This window comes from Agelaius tricolor, unplaced genomic scaffold (genome assembly GCF_023055355.1).
Source record: "Agelaius tricolor isolate 1412-34295 unplaced genomic scaffold, bAgeTri1.0.p SCAF_4, whole genome shotgun sequence".
Taxonomy (NCBI): Eukaryota; Metazoa; Chordata; class Aves; order Passeriformes; family Icteridae; genus Agelaius; species Agelaius tricolor.
In genome coordinates, this window is record NW_027269264.1 from 39,744,488 (window position 1) to 39,765,591 (window position 21,104).

At 41.6% G+C, this 21,104-nt stretch overlaps 1 protein-coding gene across 1 annotated transcript in view; it reads right to left on the reverse strand.

Annotated features, from left to right (window-relative positions):
* Positions 1–11,290: 11,290 nt before the first annotated feature.
* The window catches only part of RAB3C (RAB3C, member RAS oncogene family), a 128,886-nt gene continuing 119,072 nt past the window's right edge, over positions 11,291–21,104 (reverse strand). The window contains exon 5 of the mRNA XM_071425366.1: positions 11,291–19,361. Coding sequence (XP_071281467.1) covers positions 19,174–19,361 — 188 coding nt within the window. The 3' untranslated portion in view covers positions 11,291–19,173. The remainder of the gene's footprint in view (positions 19,362–21,104) is intronic.

Sequence of the window (21,104 nt, forward strand, 5' to 3'; positions counted from 1 at the left end):
TTTATTAAGCACTGTGTGCTGTACAGTGTTAATTGCTATTACTTGTTGAACACATCTATTTATACATGCTGCTGCTTTTCTCTTTGTGTAAATTCTGACCTTTCTGCAAAAGAGAGGTAACCTTTGATAGCACACTGAAACAGCAGACTTGGATTTCTGTTGCTCTGCTCATCCAAAACTATTTTAAAAACACGAAAACCAGCTGAACAAAAAAAAAATCATGTAGGAATGTAAAAAATATTGGGAAGTACTTGGCATTCAACAAATATTTCTTTAAGTCATGTCATATTATATTATTAGTTTATATTATAAATTGCTTTCCTCTTTCCACTGTGGCCCTATGAAAAGTGTTTGATAGGCCAGAGGAGCACAGCATAACAGAGGCTGACTCTTCTGGAAGGCTCTTCTGCCTTGCTGAGAGATGAAAATGTGACACACTGTGAACGTGCTCCAGAGAGAATCATTATAGTAACTTGACAGTAAAAACATATTTTCACTGGACAGTTCCTCCTGTTTTAAACCTGAAAACAGTGGCACTTTTGATGAGCACTAAGTGGCTATAATACAGGTAAAATTTTAATCTCCGAAAGCCTAAACTACATATTGAGAAAGAGGCTTTATCCTGGGTACTGAGGAATTAAAGAGACTGTAGAATATTTATAAGATTGCAAGCAGATACTTGAAATTATTTTGTATTTGGAGACTCATAACTTATCTTCATTAGACAATTGCCACTTGAAATTCTATCTGCTGGAAGTGGAGGTGGGGGGGTGGGGGATTTGCTTGTGCATCTAGAAGGAGCTTGAAAGATCCAGCACAAGAATCAGCATCAGCTCTTCTATCTATGAAAATGTTCATGGCTAGGTTGGATGGGGTTTTAAGCACCCTGATCTAGTGGAAGTTGTCCCTGCCCATGATGGGGCAGGGTTCATATTAGATGATCTTTAAGGTCCCTTGCAACTCAAACCATTCTATTCTATTCTGCAATTCTATGATCCCCATGGAAAGTCCAAGATATTTTTTTTTCCTCCATATGTCAGTGTGTGATTTAATGTTAAGAGAATTTGGGAGAGCTAACAGCAAAACCCATGAGTCCGGGGAAGAGATTTTCCACTAAAATGACAAGGAATGTCTCTCACTATGTAAGGCTTCTCTCTGTTCAGGATTTTGCTGGGAGGGACTGCTGACTGAAGATTTTCTGTGACTGTATCAGTGCCCTCTGGCCATCAACAAAGGCACTCCTGTAGAAATAGATTATGCTCCCACTGCAGATGTGGTTACCAAGTCCAGCACATTTTTATGGCTTTCCAGTTTCTTGGAATCACTGGGCCATGTTGCAGTATTCTGTGCAGTAACTAATGGGCCTTCGCGTTTTTGGTTCTTTACCAAAGTGTTCTTCACCCAGCATTAGGGCAGGCAGCAGGGGAGCAGCTGACCCCATGAGAGCACTGGTGCTGTTCCTGGGGCTGGTCTGCTGCAGGGACAACCAGCAGGCTTAAAAGCCTCACCTCATCAAATACAGGTGCAGAACATGGGTGTGAATAACTACAGGTTACACAGTGTTTGGCTCTGATCATCCTGCCCTTCCTGTCCTACAACGTTCTGCTTCCCCTTGAGAAGGGCACCACGGCAGCATCTTCAAAAAGAAGCAGGAACAGAGCTTCTTGGTAGAAAAGATAAGGTGCTTTCATGATCTGAAATTGCATCCATGCTCTCTGTTTCAGCTTTTCTTACTGTTTTCACTTTTCACCCAGTGTCCGCAAATTTTCAAAATCTTTTCTGAACTTGTTACTTCCTAACTCTTATATAACATTTCCTCCACCCAACCACTTTATAAATGGCTTTATTCCCTTCCAGATGTCTCAGTAAGGTCTAAATCTGCAACCTCTGCCATGCTGCCTCTTACAGTTGCAAGCACCTTTCCCTGTCTGACAGCTGTGCCCCTGTTCTGCTGTGGGTCAGTTTAAACTGAGAAAGTGAGAGAGAGTGGGAATTGTAAGAGATGCAAGAACCAAGGTCTGTTGGGAGCAGGGATGTATCTTCCCAGGCTGCTCTTGGACTGCTAGGAAAGCATGATGTTTATAACACCACTCTCTCTCTCTCTCAGAGAGAGACAAACCATTCAGAGACAAAGCCTTGGCCAGTAGAGCAAGCAAATGGCAGCCAAGACAAGGCAGGGGCATAAGAGAGTGAACGTGGGCATGGAAAGTCCCTTGGCAGGTCACAGCAGCCCTCCAGATGAAAAGCCACTGCAGACCCAACTCATGCCTCAAGTGAGTTGCTCTGCCTCCATTTCTGGGGTTTTATTTTCCTGTTTTTAATGCTTCATGCTCTTGTGAGCAATGATTACTGACATTGCTATATAAATTAGAGATGAAGTATTTCTCCTAATTGCTTTCTGCAGGCATATTAAGGCAGAATACTGTGATCTGAGAACACAGACCCTGCACAGCAAAGCTGTCTGAGGGTTGTGTGCTGTGCCAGAATGTCTCCCTTGGGAAAAAAAGGATTATAGAAGGAGTCGCATCTTTAAATGAGAAGTGAAGGGGAAGATTGGGAGAGAGAAACCCATAGCTTTAGAAGGTATTGAATGGAACATAAATTCTGACCTCCATCCCCACTCCATGTGCAAATTTTTGGGCAGCAGCATTGGCAGTGCCCTTTCCCTCAGCCATCCTCTCTTCCAGTTAGTCACAAAGGGCAGGAACACATATTCCTTCCCTAAAACCCTCAGAAATCAGATTGGCATCCTTTCCAGTGGTGATGACCCTGGAAGGCAACACTGGGATTCATGCTTTGCTTGTGGCTCTTTTGAGAGATATTGCTGCATTCTATACAAGAGAGGTTGAGAGGGCACAGCACCAGGTACCACATGAAGGGAATCTTTGTGTTCTTAGCCACCTTTCCTGCTGACACCATGAAGCTGGGTCTGGGAAACCTGCGTGGCTCACTAGTGAGGGCAGGATAATTGTGCATCATCTGCCTGAACTGAGCATCTTCTCTCCTTTCTTTCTAGCTGCTTGGGAGCACATTTGAGGTGTGGGGGATGAGAGCAGAGAATCAGTCACTTCTCCCAGGCAGGAATGGGACAGGAACCCCTAATATTTTAGAAGCTGATCAGTTGAGAATTTGCAGCCAGTTCTGCTCTCTTTCAAAGCTACAAACATCTATTTAATGTAAATGCCTGCCCCAAGCCTCCAAACCTGGTGACCCCATATCTGGGTTGATAAAAGGATGAGAAGATGTCCACAGTCTGTGCTCAATGAAGAGTAGGGCCAGCCTGTCCCTGATCTCTCCCCACCCCCAGCTAGAGGAGCACAGTCAGGAGCAGGCCCACTCCTCCTGGGAAATCAGTTAATAAGAAATACATTTGGTGTTCCTGCTCTTTCGCTAGTGGGTTTGTGTGGTAGTTTTTAAAACTGAGGTTTGGGAAATTACCTGCATAATAAATGTTTGGAAAAATACCAACATTTTTTGAGCATCTTTCTGAGGAACTAGTGTTAGAGCTAAGGTTTTAAAAGAAACTCCAGAAAGTACTAACTGCAATAACATCGTGTGAACCAGCATCATTTTAATAAACTGTACCCTCCTATGCCTCGTGCCTGCCATATGGCAAACCAAGGTAGTTCACAGTGTCCTAAACCTATACACTGAGCAGAATTTTCTTGCTTTGCTATCTTGGTGAATCCTCTTCCCATGTTATGTCAGGATACTTTTACCACTAGAAAATGAGATGCATTAACTTGCAAGGAAGGGGCAAAAGATGTTTCCTGTTGCATGACTGGAACCAGCTCTGCCCTCCTACTATCCTAGGATCAGAAGGTGGGGACAAAAAATGTTAGAGAGAGACACGAAACCTCTGCTCACACAAACAGTACAATGTGGTTATGGGGCCCATGTTAAAGCTGTGTGTTTCACCCTCTCTGTAGCTGCTGTGGGTGAGAAGCTCTCTCTGCCTTCGAGCCCCCTGCCCAGGCCACAGCAGGCTGTGTGTCCTATGCAGCAGCAGCTCCTGCTTCTGGCTGAACTGCAGGATCTGAACAGGAAAGCCTGTTAGGGTGGGCCTGTGAACAAACCTGTAGGCAAATGCACAACTAACATTTTGCCTGAAAAAAAATGCAGAATTTTGAGTAAGCCTCCAAACTTGTCAATTCCGAGTTGTTTCTGGCCATAGAACCATAATTTCTTGCCTCAGAGTTGGTAAGAAACTATTAAAGTATCTTGGCACTAATTCTCCACGGAGTTTCTAGCCCTTGATGCTTGCAGAAAGGCTGGCAATGTGGGAGGTGTCACAAGCAGTTGCAGCACTGTGGTGCTGCGCTGCAGTGGGTGCTGAGCTGCAATGGGAAGCTGCAGACCAGGGTGCCCATAAGGGATACAAGGAGACCATCTTTGATAATTTTTCTTTAGAGGCTCTTTTTTCTTTTCTCTTGAGAGCTGACAACATGAAGCATTTTTCCTTTTTGCTCTTTCTGTCCTTCACCTAAGCACACACACTAACACTCATCTCAGATGCACTTGGAGTACTGACAAGAAGCCCTGTGTACCAGACAATAGAAGGGATGAAGCCAATATATTATTTGGTTTTGAGGCGCCTATTTCACAGCTTTCCCGGAGTCAGACTCTTGGTTTGGGAAATTACAAGAATGACAATATTGAAGTCCTTAATTAAATGCAGAGTTGAAAAGTGTTTAGCAGCTGCCACCAAAATGTTTCCACCAAAATGTGCTGCAGGAGGAGCAGGATGGGGAACGCATGGGAAAGAAAAAAGGAAAGGGCTGGAGTGGAGCAGAAATCTTTCCCACGCTTGGATCCGCGAGGGTTAAAAGAAGCCGATAAGGATCTCTCTCAGGGATCCATCAGAGGGCGACAGGCTAAGAAAAAGCCCTGTCGCCACATCGTGGCCAAGCGAGGCCACCCATTTCTGGCGTCGGTAACGCAGCCCTCCTACCTCTCTTTCTGAGCAGGAAAACGGGGAAACCTAGGCACGGGTGTGAAGGCAAGCTGCAGGGAGGGAGCGACCTGCGGAGAGGTTTGCAAAGTGTGGAAAGGCAAGGCAGCCCCAGCTGTAAGGACGTGAGATGCGCTGGGATGCGCTGAAATGCCCTGGGATGCGCTGAGCTGCACTGAGATGCGCTGGGATGCGCTGAGATGTGCTGAGATGTGCTGAGATGCCCTGGGATGTGCTGAGATGCGCTGGGATGCGCTGGGATGCGCTGGGATGCGCTGGGATGTGCTGAGATGCCCTGGGATGCGCTGGGATGCGCTGGGATGCGCTGGGATGCGCTGGGATGTGCTGAGATGCGCTGCGCGGCTCCGGCGCTCCCTCTGCCGTCCCTGCCGCCCGCGCAGCCCCGGCAGCTGCAGGCGGGAGTTATCCCATCCTGCTGTGTTCGGAATGGGAACCGCTGGGCAGGGTTTGGGCAAAGTCGGCATCTATCAGGTATGACTACTTTTGTTTTCAGACCTGCGCTGTCCCTAGGATATGGTGATACTCGTCTGTACAGCCTGTCCTCCAGCACACGGCTGTGATGGATGGAGTAAGGCACAGGAATCACAGAACACAGTCATAGATAGCATCAATTAGGGTGAGAAAGATGCTTCAGATCAAGTCAAATCCTTAACCCAGCACTGCGAAGTCCATCACTAAACCATGTCCTCAAGTGTCATATCTACATGTATTTTGTAGACTTCCAGGGTTGGTGCTACCACCACTTCCCTGAGCAGGCTGTTCCAATGTGTAACCACCCCTTCAGTGAAGAAATCTTTCCTCCTCCTCAATCTAAACCTCCTCATCTCAACCTGAGGCCATTTCCTCTTGTCTTGTTGCATGTTGCTTGGGAGAAGAGATTGACCCCCCCCCCCCCCCCCCCACCTTGCTAAAACCTCCTTTCATGTACTTATAAAGGGCATTGGGTCACCTCCTTTTCTCCAGGATAAACAGCCCCAGCTCCCTCAGCTGCTCCTCACAGCACTTGTGCCCCAGCCCCTGCCCCAGCTCCATTGCCCTTCTCTGGACTCTCTGCAGCCCCTCAGTGCCTTTCCTGCAGTGAGGGCCCAGAGCTGGACCCAGCACTGGAGGTGAGGCCTCAGCAGTGCCCAGCACAGGGGGACAATCCCTGCCCTGGCCCTGCTGGCCACAGCATTGCTGATCCAGGCCAGGATGCCATTGGCCTTCTTGGCCACCTGGGCACAGCCTGGCTCATGTTCAGCTGCTGTCACCAGGGGTCAGGAAGACAGAGTGACTGCACAGTGCAGCAGTGTGCATTGCAGGCTCTCTGAGCCCCCGCTTTCGCTCTTGTCCTGGTTAGGAGAGCAGCTCTTAGGGATCAACCCCTCTTATACCAACAGGCTGTTTTTCATGCCTGCTTGCCCTGTGTCTTGTAGTGAATGGATAGGGTAATGCACAGCCAGAAAATGCAGTCAGGCTTAGTTCTAAAGGAACTGCAGAGATAAAGGAAGTGGTAAAAGTGGATTCACAAGATGGGGTAGGTAGCTCAATCTGTTTACCAGGCTGAGCAGCAGCCTGGGGTTTAGTGAGTGGCTTGAAAACTGGAATTACTTCCCTTGAAAGCTGAAATGACAAAAGATTGTTCCCAAGGCCAAATGCTCTGCTGTGTAGCAGGTGACAGGGACAGGACAGGTCCCTGCCAGGTGGTGGGGAGCAGCTGCACTGCACAGCACACTGTGGTGGCAGCACACACACATTAGAGGGCTGTGGAATGTAATCAGGAGCTGCACAGAGAGGCACCCACCTCTCCTTCCCAAGGGCAGAGGGAAAGGGAACTGGAAGGCAGTTGGGGTAAATTTGAGACAGTAGCATCTATACAGGGTGTTGGAATAACAAAAAGGAAGGTTCTTGCTGTGAGACCAGAAAAGATGGTGAGTTAAAAGATATTTCTGGCATCTGATTTTCATTTCAATGCAAAGAAAAGGAAAAAGAGGGAAGGAAAGCAAGATTTTTTTTTTATGAGCGTCTCATTACCAGGCAGTTCAAAGTTATGCTGAAATAACACAGCTAAGTTGAAAACTGGCCAGGGATCACAGCAGTGGACTACTGGACTGGATCACAGCAGAGTGAGGCTCCAGCAGCAAGTTCTATTGACCACCCCCTGGGATCTCTGATGCCTAGCTATGCATAACGAAGGGTGTAGGACCCACAGCAAGATTTATGAAGTGCTGTGTCAGGGCTCTGAGGAACCAAAAATCCTTGGACCACTAAAATGGACAAAAGGATTAGGTCATTGTGGATTTAGTAACTTTATTCCCATTCCTGCTTTTAGTGCTGTATGACCATTAGCTGTGTGATTCCCCACTGCTGCATTGAAGCAGCACCTTTGAGAAAATGCAGTACTCAGAATCCTAATGTCTTGATCATGAAGGGTGGCTGAAGGCAGATAGACAGCCAGAAATGTGTCTGTCCACAAAATCATAGTTTCCATTGCTCATATTTGGAAGTAGCTTTGCATGGTATCTATGGTTACCAAAACAATCCAGGCCCAGCTCCTTTTCTCTGTGGTTTGTCTGTCATGGTCATCATTCACGTGTGCACATTGTTTGAGTGCAGCATTTATCCACAGCTCTCCTGGTACAATGAATTGTTCTTTTGTTCATTAAAAAAAAAAAAAAAAGAAAAAAAAAAAAAAGACTCACATTCCAGAATCCCAGCACAAAAAGGTCAGTTTCTCTTTGGAATATAAGTGGTGAATGGAGGACAAGGAGTCTGTTTTCTTAGCACTGAGACACTAAGTCTTCTTACCCAACCCACCAATGAGCCCAGTGCAGGAGGGATGCCTGTTGCCAGCACATCTCCAAAATGTAGTTCTGTGATTTCTCCCTTTTTCTTGGTTAGCAGTTGCCAGGTACCTGCCACTCTGAGTTAGTGACTTGTGCATTATGCGACTTTGCAGACATGGATTATCTTTAGACAAGATGGTGAGGCAAGAGAGAAGGCTTAGCAGACTAATAAATTGTCTTTCTGGCTTTCTCTGAAATGTAATAATGAAAATATTATCTGCTAAAGAAATAGGAAGAAATCTCTCCTCTAATGATTTTTGAATCCCTATTATTACATGTCAGGAAAATAATCAGTAGAAGAAAACTGGAAGTCACATGCAGAAGAGGAATTAGACAATTTCCAGACAGAAATGTTCATCCCAGGACCAGATACTGACATCCCCTAATACCATGGTACAGAAAGCACTCATACAATAGAGGCAGAGAGCAGCCAGACTATTGACCAAAGGCATGTGACTCTTGAAATGAATGAATGGCCTTATCTGAAATCCTGTGTGTACTCAGGGTTGAACAACCTCCTGTAGACTTGATATGAACACCAAGTTCCTCCAACCTGGTGGATGGTCCCCACTCCCTGCAAGATGAAAAGAAGCTATTTAACCAGCTTGTCTGCAATGTTAGTGAAGATATTTTTATCCTGCATAGACTCAAAGCAAGATTTGCTCCATGTTGACAGCTACAGAGTAAAACCTTGGTGTTTTTCTGCTATGCCAGGTGGCATGTGGATGGCTATGTGTCCTCATGCAGCCAAGGTGCCAGAAAACTCATCTCCCTATTGTTAATTACTGAAGAGAGAAACTTTAGTTTGAAGTGGGCTTTATTTTCCACACAATTTATGGTGTTGCTCCCCAACAGAAATAAAAGAGATGGCCCAAAGGCAGGTTCCCTCTGGGACACTGAGCAGATGCTGCCTGAGCTGATGGCTGCAGGGCAGGGCTGGCTGGGCGGTGTGCACTGTGCTGCTGGCCTGCACAGGGGCTGGGGCCAGGGGCTAAGCCTTCTCCTGCTTGGATAAATATTAAAGAAAACAGTTAAAATGAAGATATATCTCTTAGGGCAAATCTTCTTGAAAGAAAAGCAGGGCAGAATTTTTTATTCCTAGAACCTTATCTAAACTTTAAAATCTCTAGTCTGGTTTGATGCAGTTATTCTGTGTGACATCCCCAGATGTTCTACAGCTATTCACAGGCTCATTTTCTAACCACAGGCATTGATTTGAAACAAGAGAGTATGCACTTCCTGGGGCCTCACAACACCCTGTAGGGGCCCCAGAGTGAGGCTGCTCTGCTGTGAGTGTGCTGATTGTCTGCACCTGGCACAGTTGGTTTGGGTTAGCTATGCTGCTTCAATAGGAGTGATAATTTGGCAGTCCAACGTCACTCTTCACATGGGCTTGAACATGGGGAAAAGCTGTATCTCCTCAGGAAACCATGATGCTGCTTATGGTGGCCCCAGATAGCCTCCTTGGGGCAGCTGTTGGGAAGTGAAGAGTGTAATACCGAGTTTCTAATTCTCAAAGACAATGTTTTTTATCTTCCTAACAACCTGGAGTTTGGGTGGGCTTTGGACCTTTCACACAATTTTTCCACAGGTGGAACAGTCTCTGGTCTCATTTTTCATTGCACTGCAGTGGGTTGCAGAGCTGCCTGGGTTCACTCTTAGGCTTAGCCAGGGCTGGAGTGTCTTTTCATCCTGCCACTCCTTCAGTACCTCTAGCTTCTTCAACCCCAGTGGAGCATTAGGACCAGGCCCAATGGAAGACCCTCTGGCTGGGATATGATAGAGAACAGGATCTCACACGAGCTGTGCCTGCTGCTGATGACCTGTGCTCACCATGGTCTAAAGCACATCCCTTTCTTACATGAGACAGTTAAACTGTAAATCTTCTGTCCTACAGCTAATTTCTTCAGGATCTTGCATTAGTGCCAAAAGGTACACAGGTGTAGGAAGACACTTCAGATTTTTGAAGGCACTTCTGTTTTTCACTTTGCAGCTCAAGAGTTGTACAGATCTATACAAAAAGCAACTAACCCTCAGTTTTCCATTACCTTGGTGAGTCCCCTCACTTGGATGTAAGCCAGAGTTTGTTTTTCACAGTTTTGAGTTTTGGCAGATCACATTGCTAAGTCACCCACTCTTACTTCACTGAGATATTCTGCCTGTTTGACCTTTTTTTTTTTTTTTCTTTTTTTTGGTGGTTAGAAACATTTTGTCTTCAGCCTTCTGACTGAAAATAGGATAGAAAATGTTTTCCTTGAGCAAGAAATACCTATTGCTGAGAGAGGTTTTATCCTGGTAGATCCCTGTTCTCATCTACCCATCTGTGATTTTCCCTAGTCTAGTTCTTTAAAAGTTTCAACATGTTTAAAATTATATCAGTTCAAAAATTCTCTCATTCCAAGGTATCCATGAGAAATCATCTGTTTTTTCCCTGCTATCCTTCCCCTCTTACACCTCATTTCTGGTCTTCCACTCTCCCTAATACCCAGAGCAAATACATTAGGGCCAATCTCAGAGAGCAATGGAGTGAGGGAGGCAGATGGAAAAGACACTACATTTGCCAAAATCTGGAAGGAATGATGGAGTTTCATTCTCAGATGTGATTTGATGACAAGAGTCCATGCTGCAAAGAGTTGCTCTACGTGTGAGGGAAGTGAGCTGCACAAATAGACCCTTCAGCAAAAACCTGTCTAGAGATATAGAATCACAAACAGGAAGCAAGGAAGCACTCAGTGTTGTGAGAAAATTAAGCAATTATCATAAGATACTTTGTAGATGAGATGTAAATATACTAGGAAAAATAGGGGGACTTGGCTGGAACACAGTGGAACAGTGAGAGGTGATGTGTGCTAAAGGAGTTTGTAGGTAGACACCTGCTCACAGGAACTGGGGGGGACAGGGGATGGTGCAACCTGATCAACAGATTGAATGAAGATTAGGATTTATGTGGAGAGAAAATAAATTCAGGAGTCACAGCAGGGTTCAAGCTAGCACAAGTGAGTGTGTAAATGTTGGAAAAAGCAAAAACTGGATAGTGATGCATCATGGTATGTGTGAAATAACTGCCCACCACAACTGAGATGGTGCATTTGAACTAAGATTGCAGGATCAAGTAATAACTGTGTCCAAAAAGCACATATACTGTTAAGCAGTTTAGACAGTGAAAAATCAAAAGAAAAAACTTTGCCGTAATTTAAAGGGTCAGCTTAGAGGCAGGGTGCTTTTGTTAGGGAAATGCCTAACAAATCTTTCTCCTTCAGACTATTAGGGCAAAGTCCCCAGTGAATTCTGTGGAATTCATAAAGAGCTACAGTCACCAGTGCTACTGAGAGTATATTAGTGAAATTAATTATTGCAGATGTGGTGGTACCTTTGTCAATCATTTAGTCAAAAATGAAGTTATTCTTTTCTAGTTTTAGTAAGTTAAAGGAAATAAATGAAGGGAGAGGGGTGGGGTGTAAGACCATATCATCACAACTGAGATATTAATGAATATAGTCTCTTGAATATTTATTGTAATTGCAAAAGGAAAAAAAAACTTTCAGCAAAAAAAATTAAACAAAAAAAATCCACTTGGTATACAGAAGTCACATACAAAAAGAATATCCAATGGAATACACATGGTTGCTACGTCAGCACAGAATTAAAACTCTCCATGTGGATAAAACTTGTACTGAACATTCAGACAAGAGCTCCCATGGACTTATGGAGATGATTCACAAAATTTATCACCCAGCAGCATTTTAGCTAACATATTTTTAAAACCACAGTAGCTATATTGCAGTAAGAGTCAGGGGAGAAGGCACAGATTGAGTCTCACCCTCTCACAAAGGTATCCTAAAAACATCAATTTTTCAAGTTCAGCAAACAAGTTGGTTTGAGAGAACCAGAACAGCTACATGTTATCAAGGAAAGCATTTATTTTCGTGCATGTAATCACATGCCTGTGAGTGATTATAAAAAAGTTAGGTGAAATTATCTGCCAGCCCTTGAACTGTCAGGTCACTTAACAATAAAAGGTTTAGGGAGTCCTGCAGCAGGCTGTACATTTCCATTTTAGTTGTACCTCATATTCTGACTCTTACTTTGTTGCTCAGCAACAATGATGCCAAGAATTTCCTTTTTATACTAAGCAATCCCAAATTTCTATCTACATACATTTTCATTTCACTCTGGTGTATATAATTTTGCAGAAATTTTAATGGCATTAGGTAAAAAAAACATTTTTAAGGACTTTTCAGGTCATTGCAAGTACTGTCATGTGCTACTTAATGCAATTTGGCTACTTTGCTTTCTCAAAGAATGTATTTGATGACATCAGAAAGGAAACCCTTGATATCGGTTTCCAGTAGGCCTTAGAATTTCATTCTTTTCCAGATCATGAAAATTAAAAAAACAAAACAAAACAAAACAAAGCAACAAAAACCCATAATTTATTAAACCTCATATATTCTCACAAAAATGTATTAGATAAAATTAAAAATCTACTTGTGTACCTTTTAGCATGGTACTAATGAATACATGTTTTTTTTAGGAAAATTGTCTGGCAAAACCAATTCCCCAATTCTTCTCCATGGCCCAGACTCAGTGGCCTGTCTCTGTTTAGTAAATTCCCAATGCAGATGACACATGCCTTTGAAGCTGGAGATTTAGCAAAAATTAACAGAATGAGCTTTTCTGCAGGCTCTATAGGCACAGCTGGGAACCCATGGCAGATCAGTGATTCAGGGTTTAAGGTCCCAAATCTACCCAAGGGTGCTGCTGAGTACTGATGGCCTTGCTCATGTTCTTAGAAAACCACTAGAATTATGTAAGTAAGAAGGAATAAATAAATTATTGGATATCTCCTTTTAATTTCATGGTCAGATTCTGACCTGCATTTTGTTTCCATTTGTACCTCGGCTTTATTCCTAATATTGGAAATGCTGAACTTTGAAGGCCATGTAAAAATGGAGTGAAGAATGTGGGTCAGTATCTTTAAGGAGGTATCTTCCATCTTTAGTTTCTAGAGAAGTTAAGAAACCTAATTATCAAAACTGACCAACTAAGGTCACCTTCCACTCTGCTGTGCTACTGACTGTGACCCCGAAGCTGTTTGCAAACATGTTAAACTGGGGCACCAACCAAAGTCTGACAAGTCATCTGCAAGAATATTGGGTACCCCTATTTATTGTTTCAGGTAAGTATTATGAGTTAACTGTATCAGATTAAAGAAAACATGTCCACATGATATTATGCAATACAGGCAGACAGAGCATGTAATTGACTCTTTAAGAATAAATAATTAGCTCACCATAAATGCTGAGCTCTAAGAGGTTCTTTTAATGCTTCTAGAGAACATGCTTTAAAAAATATAGGCAGACAGTTTATAAATGGTTTAAAGCATTTTCTGACAGAAGGCCTGTCCCACTAGTGTTGGTGTAACATGACATTTCTCAAAAAAGGACACTCAGAACTCTAAAAGTAAAATTGACATGCACTTGCAGTAAACATACAAATATCTTTAACCATAGTCTCATATATGAAAAATAGCGTAAGTTACTTAAGAATATTCCTACACTACACTGGTAAAGTGTTTACTATATAATATTTCTACAAGACGTGTACATTTACTAGAAATCTTAAGCCACACAGGCATCATCAACAGCTTATCACACATACATGAAGCTTCGCCCTTTCACACAAGTTTATATACACTGAGTAAATAATTAAATATTGCACTTATTGGCCCATGATTCCTCAGTTTTGAGGTATTCAAAAATAGAAAAAATATCTATTTTTATAACATTTTTTCATGCAACATGTAAGACATTTGAAATACACGAATGCTAGTATATAAGTTACACATTGTGACAGTCCAACCGAGTCACAACACACCTGACATTACTGACAAAATACCAAACTGGACTTACAGCACAAACATTTCATATATCACTAGTTGCAGGTACATGTCAGAATTACTTGAGGAGATTTATCACCAGAAGTGGTAAAGAATGTCTATCTAACCTTCACTTTTGTGTGTTATAGGTGAATGTGAAATTATGGGCAATCAGGGACTTTTGCTTTCCCCCAGATCACATACCAAGTACCTTATTGTACAAATGACAAGCCATCTACCTCTGCTGGAACCATGGTTAATGAACTTCTGGTATTCAAATGTAACACATTTGATTTTCAGCAGTAATGACAATTTAAGGATAAATTTGGGAAAAGTGGCACTGAATATAAACAAGTAACAGTGGGAAATGAATGAGTATCAAAGATGTACTACTGTATATATGTGCATATAATATGTGTGTAGTCACAAATTCTGCTTCACTGAACAACCATGGATAAGCAAAAGGAAAAAAACCGTTTTAATTTGCAAAGGTGAACTACATTTACCTCTAAATAAAACTGGTAGAGTTCATTCAAATAATTGAAATATGTTGCCTTTTTAAATGAGACTGGAAAACTGATCAGCCTTGGAGAATCTGGAGTCAGAATGTATGGATAAATGGTGCAAATTATCAGAACTTATTCCCCGTGAAGATATGTTGCTAAACCCCCTGAGGATGTTATACATTGTGAGTCTATATGAAACAGGCCAAGGAGGAATCAGGTTGTCATCAGAACTGAAATTTAGTTGATGCCTGTAAAAATGTAAATAATAAAACTTACTTCTCTAAAAAAATATAGAAAACAGTAGCTTGGGAGGGGTGGAGTTTGTAAGGGGGTTTCTCTTGGAATGCAATTGCAACATCATTTGTCTGCTCCAAAGAAACAAATTCATAACCACCAAATGTAGAATTTTTGCTACTCCCCGCCCCCCCCCAAAAATGGCAAATTTAATGCATTCTCAAAGTTAGGATCAAACTCCAGCAAATTTTGTGTATCCTAAAATAACACTTCATTTCTAAAACAAAGAAGATGCAGGTGGTACAGCTGATCTGAGCAGACTGGGGAGAAAAATTAATCTTTCAAACTGGTTCTCTGGAAAAGGCCACATAGATGTAGTTGCTCAGGTAATTTCTCTAGGTGTTGCATTAAGTATAAGCACAAAGGAACAAACAATTCCATCTTAGAGTCACTTACACAGCTGTTCAGAGAGAAAGAGTATTTTCTGGCAGAAAATTAGGCTAATTCACATTTATTTAAAACACCAAATGAACAAGTCTAAATAAACTAACCACCACCACCAAAAATAACAGACACAGTATTAAGTCAGTTGCACTTGTAACTTGTGAACATGAACTCCTAAAAGAATCAAAAAACATGCATCTGAATGTTCAACCCAGCAGGGCTGGCTAGCTGTTTGGCAGGTTGCTGCCCGAGGCACCACAGGAACCAGACAATCCCCATGTTCCTGGGTGCTCCCAAGGGATTTTCTGACCAGTAGCTTGAAGGTGCAGAAAGCAGCACATTGTCAGAGCATGATAAGGCTGGTGCATGGCCCATGCACAGGATTAGCCTGCTGCTATAAGCTTTAGTCTAGATCATAACTCAGAAAAAGGATTGTGTAGTATTAGTTCAGCTTCAGCTGGCACTATGTAACTCAGGATTCTCTGCCCAAAGTCATCTCATCTCTCAGATTTAAAATACTCTGTGTATTAACTGCTACATCTCACCAAGTGGATAAATCTCTGCTGAAGGGGGTATCTATGGCTGGACCAATGATTTGCTGTGACATTCAGTCTTATTTCTGTGTTGAAAGTACAACAAATTAATGCAAGGTGTGCAAGAACTTTTTCACTTTTTCACTTGTGATGAGGCTGAACGTAGTTTTGTTTCTGCTATCCCAGTTTCCATCTGAGCCCTCCCCTTTTCCATCACAAAATATAGTGTTTTGTAGCCTGGTACTTGATATATGCGAAGAACAAGGCATTGATAGTTTAAAATTAGGCCCTTGATCAAGTTGCAGCAGGTTCTTAAAAAACGTTCAGCCCACCTGGATTTAAGAAAAATTGCAGTTCTCTCCTGTAAATCAAGAGGAACTGAACCAGATTGACATAGGCTGCTGTTAGATATTCTATCCCATAGGAGGCCAAGGAATAATTTTACATAGAATGAAAAATCTAACACTGCTAGTCCCCTCAGAATTCTTGGAATATTTGAGGAAGGCATGGTAAGTTACTTCTCAAAAGCTTTTCTGTCTTTACTGTTTCTCTACAAAAGGTAAGTTCTGGTTGAGAGAAGTACTGAGATCATGATGCTCATGATCTAAATGTGACCAACTTTATAGCAGAAAACTCAATATTGCTGTGAAGCATGTGACTGCAAAAGCCAACCTGTGATGGAAAATCAAAGCCTACTTTTTCCCACAGCAGGTAGCCCAGTTTGGAAAGAAAAAGCCTGCTTGAACTTCCACGCATTTTCAATTTCAGAGAAAGCCATGATAGAATAAATTTGGTTTGATGGGACCGCAACAGGTCATCCTTTCCAAACTTCTACCCAAACAGTGTCAACTGAGAGGGCTGAGTGGTTTTCCCAGGGTTTTAGTGTCATCTTGAAAAACTCCAAGTATTTTATTTGAACATTTTAAAAATTAATCTGACTGAATGCCATGACAATGTCTCAGTGTTAGAACAAAGCTTTGAAGAGGTTTTAGGTACAGACTCATTCTCTGCTGCTGTATTTCAGATAAGATTTTTCCTTTTAACATATTTTAGCACTCTACGGAACAACACTACTCTGACAGCTGCTTCCCCCAGCCACCCCATCTCATGCAGAAGGCCAAATATGTGTGGAGGCCTAGCAGGTTAGTTGCCTCAGAAACTTGAAGCAGGGGTTCTCCTTAGATTTTGCTGTTCCTCTTCTGCCCAGACTCCTGATGCAAAATGAAAAGCAATTAATTAATCCCATTTACGTACAGAACTTTTAATCTATCACTCAATTACTTTGAAAAGATATATGCTAATAATGTATTTCTACCAAGTCTAAACGGTCATAGCCAGGCAGGGAGGGTCTAAATTCATTGCAATGGATACAAGCAAAGTGTGACTGCAGCAAGGGACACCTTGAAGTCTTTTTTCCTGATTGCACTGTGCACAGGAGATGACAATTTCACATCAAACTTCTCAGAGCAAAGCTAGAAGAATACTTGCACTTCTTGCCAAGCTGCATGATTCAGGATATGCCCAAAATCCTTGGTAACTTGATTATGTCTCTCTCTTCCTTGCCTGAGATGGTTCAGACGAATAATACAACCCAAGACTCACCTAAAGAACTTGAGAGCTGAAGCTGAATTCTGTCTCAAGGCTTTCCTGCCCCTTCTTCTCGGGCAGGAATCACTGACATAACAAGAAACACATGGAAAACTGCCCAGCAGCCATCTCAAATGAAGCTTGCTCAACTTTGTACTGCTTCTGTTTTTTCCAATCAGCTGGCACCTAGAGTGTGGAAACTCTCTCAGCACACTTAGCAACATGCTGTCTTAAATGGGGGAGCGAAAAAAAAGCGCCCTAGAGAGAGAAAGGATCATTGTTTGGATAGCACATACCTCTTCCACCTGGCTGGTCCTCCACTCTAAAAAGGAGGGTGCTGATTCACCTTCATGGAAGTAAATCAGTCTCCATGTCTACTAGGGGGAAAACTGCTTAAATAAACTAGCTAACAGGACAGACATGGTTCAAAATCCCAGACTGAAGACAGCATTGATTAATTTAAGTTAGGCAGCCCAGGTAGAACCCTCCTGGTATATCTTTTTTACCTATGTCTATATGCCTTGTTTGGAAGTAACTTTTATTGTGTCAAAGTGTATTTAGATAATTTAATAATTTTTTTTAAGTGGCCATTTTCTCTTAGTGTCTGTGTATCTTAGTGTGTTATGTATCAGGGGTTACGTAAGTTACCTTTAAAAAACATAAACTGTAAAGAAGGAATTCTTTGCAGTTGTGAGTTGTGAGTCATTCAGTGTACTATGTGTTACTTCCTTTTATTTTATTTTTCAGATTTTTCCCATTGCTGACAGTTTAAAAAATGTCAGCCGTATATTAAATTCTGTCTAATTGGAAAAATAAAATAATCAGGGCTTCTTTAGTTATGCTGCTTAGTTAAAAAAGGTCACTATGATGCAAGTAAAGTAGTTTTACAAAGTACTTCAGGACACAGATGTAAGAAACTTCCACCAATTACTAGAGGAGTAAAAACTGTAAAATATAACTATTTTAACACTTTCCCATAAAAGAATTTGTGTACTTTATTCTGCTATCTTCAAAGTTTTTTGCTGATCTTTTCAATGTATTCAGCCTAAGATTAGAAAAGTTGACAATTTTTTATTACTCCTAAAGTTTTAAAAATGTTAATTCTCTTGCCAAAATAAATGGAGAAAAAAATCAGGTCAAACTTCAGTTCACTGACACCATCAGCATTTCTGCAATAGGTCTGAGTAAAATACAGACATTTATAGCCACTGTGGTGGTAGCTATCTCAGTGACTGAATGGGAGATGAAATTTCTGAAAACTGAAGCATGCAGGTTTGACAGAACTGTGACAAGGCAGCTTTTGGCTATGAACAACCAAACACAATGGATTTGGCTCAGTCGGACATAATATAGGACTGTGTGGTTAATGTCTCATGCAGGCAAACATGGAAAGAGCTAAATCGCCTTCTACTACAGGGGTAGGTAAGACTGGGATCTCCATAATGATGGAATGAGAAATTAATTCTAGTTTCAGAAAATTATTAGCTAGACATGCAGTTCCTATGTAAAAGCAAATACACTAGCTGTCCAAACAGGATGAAGTATCCAATATCTCTGAGACTCTGGACTGAATATCCACATAGAGTTGGAAATTGTTGATGAACAGTTGGGAATTTTGATGGCTTTAGGCCCAGGACCTATCTTTCTTCTGATTTCTGCAGTTTTCAGTCAGCCAGGATGTGTAACACAGTGAGTGTGGATTTTACAAGGCAATGCGCTCAGGAAGTGTCCCTTGTACAAGTAATCTGGCAGAATGAGGGATTTGCTCACTACAGAAATACTTCTAAATTCATTTTCAGTCAGGAAAATACACAAGTGGCATCAGGAAGCTAAGTCAAAACTCCCTGACCATTACCCTAAAAATTCAACTATATATTTGAAACCAATGAAGTGAGAGACAATTATAGGCAAACATGGTCTGAGGACATGGCACCAGCTGAAGTGTGACACAAAACAGTAAAAAGAAAAGAGAAATTAATATACACCCTGCATGCAAAAGCCAGGTTCTAAAATATGGATCATCCTTTCAGGCTAAAAACTGCTCCATCCCCATATGCATATTCGAACAGCTGATGTAAAACAAGACTGTTCTCCAAATAAATTAATAAGACAGTATAAATAAAGGCATATAGACCATTCATAAATACTCTGTTGGCAATAGAACACACTGGAGCTGCCTTTGCTGATAGCTGCATTAGCAGCTGCAGTTGGGCTGCTGTGGAGGAGGGGTGTCCTTTAGCTGTGTGTTCTGGTTGCTGGCAGCAATGGTGGGACTCATCTCCAGACTTTCTGACATTTTGTCACAGATGATATCCACAAGTCGCTCAAACGTCTGCTTGACATTAATGTTTTCCTTGGCACTTGTTTCAAAAAATTCAAATCCTAAGAAAATAAAGAACATATGTTTATGTTCTAGGCATGTTTTGGTATCTCCAATTAACATACAAACTTCACTTGACCAAGAGACACTCAGAAAGGAAACTCATGAGAGCACACATATGGAAGAAGAGCAGTTAAAATTGTAACACAATCAGAGTAAGTACACTAGTGCTACTGGCTTTGTACAAGGCTGGATGAAGTCAGGACCAAATATATTCCCTTAGAAAATCTCTACTTTAACACAGTTTAATCTAAAGCTTAATACCTGTTTCAGAGAATTATTTTAGGAAAGCCCTGTATGTACAGCCATTGGGAACAAGTAATCTGCTGCTCATCTCTAACTATTATGTTCCTCTGAGCATTATGCAGTATGCCATTTCCATTGTGTTATTTAAGGTGGTGCTGAAATACAAAATAATGCTTGCAAAAGTACAGGTAAAAAAACCAAGCAAGACAAGAAAAGATTTTTGCAATTTGATAGTTACTAAAGTTAGATGTGAATCCATGGGACCAAAGGGATTCCCAACTCCACAGACAGAACTAATTAAAAAAAAAACAAAACCAAACAACGGAAATGCACGTAAGGAAGAAAACATCTTAATTCATTTGTACAGATGGACTTTTTATCTATTCATTCCCAATGAATAGCCCAAAGGCAAAAACCATAGCTATCCTTGGCCCTTAAGGGACACTGGAAGTTTTTTATAGAGCGGAGACAGCTGTTCTAAGCCCTCTAGAGACAGTTTCCCTAAGTTCTCCTCTCTGCCTCCATTTGTACCACATCTCACCTCCCACATGGGTCTCATCTAGGCCAGGTTTGCAGCTTGGCAGTCAGCCTGCAGCCTAGAAAGCTTCTGCCGGAGCTGGGTCTTCCCACATGCTTGTTTCCTTTGTAAAGCATTTGTGTTCCTTAATTTATTGTTTTCTAGGACTTCTCCCACATTTTTCCCAAGTTAGGACATTTCTCACCCATTCTCTGATAATTCAAAACTTTCTTCCATTCCTATCTTTCCACTACCTATGGGTTCAATATGCAAACAGTTTACAAAACATCTGATTCACTGTTAGCTTTACAGAAACCTTTGCACAGTCTGGCTTACCCCTTGCACAACTATTTTGATTCCTTCTGATTAAATCTGAATACAAATGTTCAATTAATACTGTCTTTCAGGATGTTAAAAATCCCTGTCAGAAAATTTCAATTACTTGAAATTCCTGGCAGAAGGACAGAAAACAAATCTTTGTGGGTCTGGTGGTTTGGTTTGATTTTTTGAATGTTTTGTTTTTTTCCATTTTGAAAGGCCACATGACATTTAAATGCAAGTACTTTGGTGACATTAGTATTATGAATTCAGTATGCCATCTAAACAGAACGTAATCTACACATTCAGTCCTATAACTGCTGTCTACGCAACTTTTGCAATTTGAGTTCTACCCTAGAATTACTGCAGATAATTATATTTACCTTGACATGATAACCCAGCAAGAAGTAATAAGCAATGTACAAACTCAACTCTGCTCTGTTTTGGGTTTTTTTTGTATTTTTAATTTATGTAAGGTGCTGTACTGAAGTGTCACGAAGCACTAAAATGTTTTAATGTATAGGAGCTAAGCACTGGCAAAAGTTAGTGTTCATAGGGAGATTAGATAACAAGAGCTACAAATATTGTACAGGAATTTATTTGGTCATACGACTTCTGTTAGTATCAGGAAGAAGTGTAAGGGTAAGCTCACCAGTATGAAAAT